The 3,601-nt window shown below is 50.6% G+C and overlaps 1 protein-coding gene across 1 annotated transcript; it reads right to left on the reverse strand.

Moving 5' to 3' along the window:
- Positions 1–1,025: 1,025 nt before the first annotated feature.
- Positions 1,026–3,343, reverse strand: GPHB5 (glycoprotein hormone subunit beta 5). Its single transcript, XM_074586923.1, has 2 exons — positions 3,140–3,343; positions 1,026–1,214 (listed from the first exon to the last, which is right to left on the reverse strand). Exons 1-2 carry the CDS (start codon positions 3,341–3,343, stop codon positions 1,026–1,028), a joined length of 393 nt encoding a protein of 130 aa, XP_074443024.1.
- Between the last annotated feature and the right edge of the window lie 258 nt (positions 3,344–3,601).

Here is a 3,601-nt window from a genome sequence, read left to right on the forward strand (position 1 = left end):
TGTGTGCATCCTTGGAGGAGCAGGTCTCCATGGAGCTGAGCAGCGCAGGGAAGTGTGGGAACACCCTCTGTAGTCCTCTGTTTCCCACCACCTCAGCCAGGGGCTCACTGAAACCAAACCACGATCATCGTGTTTTGGCTTGGGCCCCCCAGCTCTGGGAAGTGTCAGGAGAGGCTCCTTGGGCTCTGCGGAGTCTCACTGATTTTATATGAAGTCAATTCCCCTCCTATCCCTGGACAAAAGCAGATGGGAAAACATACAATTTGGGGTTTACAGATTTAACATGTTTCTTGTTTCAAGGAATTGTCTCTTGCAAGACAAGAATTTCTCAACGGAATAGCTCCAATTAAGCAAATCACTGAAATATGTGCTTAACTGTAAAAGTCCACTGATATTAAGCAAAACACTTAATCATGAGCTTAAGTACTTTGCCGGGTCAGGGCTGAATGTGCATTCACCCTAATTTCAAGGTAACAGTCTGGATACTTCTTTCCATTTCACTGGCCTGAAGGTCTTTTCTTTGACTGTTATTCCTGACATACTTCAGCGTAAGAAGAACTAACGGCGGGGGCGAGGTGGCAGAAATGTTGGCAATTGCATTTACATTACCGGGAAGGAGCTAAAATCCGACAAGAACAAAGAGGCTGTTACACGGGGTGCAATGCCTTTGCGGCCTGTTTCCACCCACCCCCCACCCCCCACAGTGACTGTTTAGTCCATGTGCACTTTGTGCATGAAGAAAGGTCACACAGTGTGAAAAGCCTTTAAGGAAGGGAAACTGCATCATTATTTTTCCCCCAGAGGATTTGCTATTGTAAGGCTGTGTACTACATTTCTACAGCAATAACGCTTCGAACAGTATGAGGAGAGGGGATTTAGCCTCATCCGCCCAAAAAAGTCCATGATTAGGAGCATTACAGTGCGAGATCAACTTCTGGACCGACTTACACCCTCTGTAATGCTGGGGAGGGTATGAAGCCAGGGAAGAATTTGGCCCCTCCTTGCCTGACCTGGGAAAGGAGAGCTCAGGCAGTCTCGCATTCGGTCGTGGCTGTGGAGCAGATGTCACAGTCGCAGCGGATGGCCACTGGGTACGTGTAGAAGGGATCCACATCGGGGGCACACTTGGGCAGCTTCACCGTCATCATCTTGGTCTCGTTGTAGGTGCAAACACGGTGGTAAAATTCGGTGTAAGGTGGTTGCAGCACGGGCTTCTGTGGGGGAGAAATGCTGGCCTCAGGCAAGAAGTGAGACAAACATCTGGAGTCCCAGTTTCCTCAAGGGGATTTAGTGTAAATAGGGGAGGGACTGGGTAAGGTGGAAGGAGCCAGGGAAATAATTTTTAGGTTACATCCTTCAACACCTGCCTCTTGGAGCCCTGCCATGGAGGGGAGTGGGTGTATGTGCGTGTTTCTGTTTGTTTAAAGCATAAAGCTCCGATTAAAGCTGCCTGAAGGAAGGCAAAAGCCTATCCAAAAAGCTGGGTTTCAGCAGAATATTAGTGTTTCGACCAAATGCGCATGTTTGCCAAAAGCAGCTGCTTTCTTCCAAAAGGATTGATTTTCCATCAAAGAAAATGCGTTCTGCTGGAAACCCTTCCACGTGCACGAGCTGCCTAAGAGCAGAGGTGCATCCGGGTGCCAAATGGCTGGTTTTTTTCTGAGCCAGCCCGGTCTTCCCAGTCAGGCTGCACGTCCCGCAAACCCCAATGGACGTACACCGTGGGGGATGCGCTCAGCACAGCAGCCAGTATAGAATTCTGCAGTTCCTCATGAGAAAAACAGCTTGGCCAGAGACCTCAGCCATCAGGAGATGATGGGAGCCCGCAGGCCCTGAAACCCACGCTCCCACATGGCATCACAGTAGCATTGCTTTTGCTGAAAAGTATGTTTTTCCTCAACAAGGGCACCCATTTTCCAAAGACCTCAAGAAGGGTCAGCGCAAACAGGAATGGCAGCCCACTGTCATCCTCTCCCTTGCAGAGATGGGAAAGAGCATAAGGTAAACCAGCCAGGAGACATTTCAATTTTTCCTTTCTTTCCCTCTGTGCTGTGTAAAGAGCCTGCCCTGGGAACTGAAAATGATGGCATGGGAAAGAACAGACGCAACGTTTCAGCTAGAAGATATCCAGACACTCTCCGTCTTACCAATCCCCCCCCCTCCGCCCCATCCAAGTACATCATGGTGCTTTCTAGAAGCTGTTGAGCCTACAAGCAGATGCATTCAGCTGAACTACATCCCAGCGGTACTGCAGTACGGTAAGAGTGCCTGCAAGGTCTGTGCTACCAGAGGAGCTTGGGAGTAAGGGGAACCAGGTGAGAAGAGGTTCCTCAAAGGAACCTTATCCCACTGCAGAAATCTGGCCACCGGCAGCCTTTCCCCTCATCCCATCAAGCAGTGAGAGAGGGCAGTCAGAGCTGGCACGTAGACCCCGCCTCCTCCTCTGCTCACTTTTTACAGAGCCCTTGTCTTCTTGTGGACAAAATCCCTCTGGAGACCCTCAAAGCTTCCCTGAATAAGTTAAACTGGGTCTGGCCCCTTGAGCCTTCCAGTGGCAGAAAGACGACGACAGTCAGAAACTTGTTCTCTGAAGTGTGTGTAGATGTACTTATGTGCTTTCTTTCTTCCCCTGTACCCCTCTAAATCATAACTACTTCATATTTATACAGGGCTGTGACTTAAAACAGGACCGAATTAGAAACAGACTTTATCTTTGGGATTTGCTTTTTGGAACAAAATATATTACCCATCAACTGGGAGCTCCATCTTAATCTCAAAGGAATTTTTTCCAGTAAAGTAATAAAGGCCTCCTCTCCTAAAGTGGTTAAGCTGTAAGAGGCTTTCAAATTGCATAATAACAGCATTACATAAGTGATTCATTAATATCATCACTTGATGCGCATCCCCCTTTGAGGCAGTGGAAGGAGGGAGGGAACAACTTACAGCAGAGTGCTCTGCCACCGACAGTGGTAGCAAGAAGGTCGTGGAGCACGACACAGCCCTTGCCTGCTTTGTAGGTAGCTTCAAGCTATTATTTAATGCTTACTGGGTTTCTATCGAGGGCTTTTCTTGGCGGGGGAAGCACCACCCAGGGATGTCGGTGCCAGCCAGCCACCCTCAGCCCTGCGCGCAGCCTCACCTCCCAAGTCTCGCAGCGTCCCCAGCATGCGTCCGTTGTCACCCGCAGCCCCCTGCAGCCGTGTTTCTTGGCCAGGAAGGTGAACTCACGCACAGCGCAGCCAATGAAGGTGCGCAGGTCGATGGCGGAGGTCTTGAGTGTGCTGCCGCAGCCGGCCAGCAGCAAGAGAAGCAGAGTGCCCAGGATCACACAGTGGAGCTTCATGCTGAGGCAGAAGGGAGAGAAGAGAAGGGTTGGGAGAGCCAGCACAGTCCAGGAGGCAAGAATTGCGCAGGCTCAGCTCCAGAGCTGGGACACCCCTCCCTCCCCTCAGACGCACTCTTCCCCATCCTCATTCAGCCCAAGAGAAGATGGGCGGATGTGCAAATGAGGGGTCACCTAGTCCCAGGAGGGGAAAGCCTGAGTGAAAGGGTCTAACAGAAAGCAGCAGCGTGCAGACTTCCCCTGCAGAGCAGTGGGGTT

Source organism: Larus michahellis, chromosome 4 (genome assembly GCF_964199755.1).
Source record: "Larus michahellis chromosome 4, bLarMic1.1, whole genome shotgun sequence".
Taxonomy (NCBI): domain Eukaryota; kingdom Metazoa; phylum Chordata; class Aves; order Charadriiformes; family Laridae; genus Larus; species Larus michahellis.

Bases quoted from the DNA above. Each gene is read 5' to 3' on its own strand.
- GPHB5 (XM_074586923.1), bottom strand. From the start codon at position 3,343: ATGAAGCTCCACTGTGTGATCCTGGGCACTCTGCTTCTCTTGCTGCTG. The intron at 1,215-3,139 runs GTGAGGCTGCGC...TCTCCCCCACAG, and splicing joins GACGCTGCGAGACTTGGGAG to AAGCCCGTGCTGCAACCACC.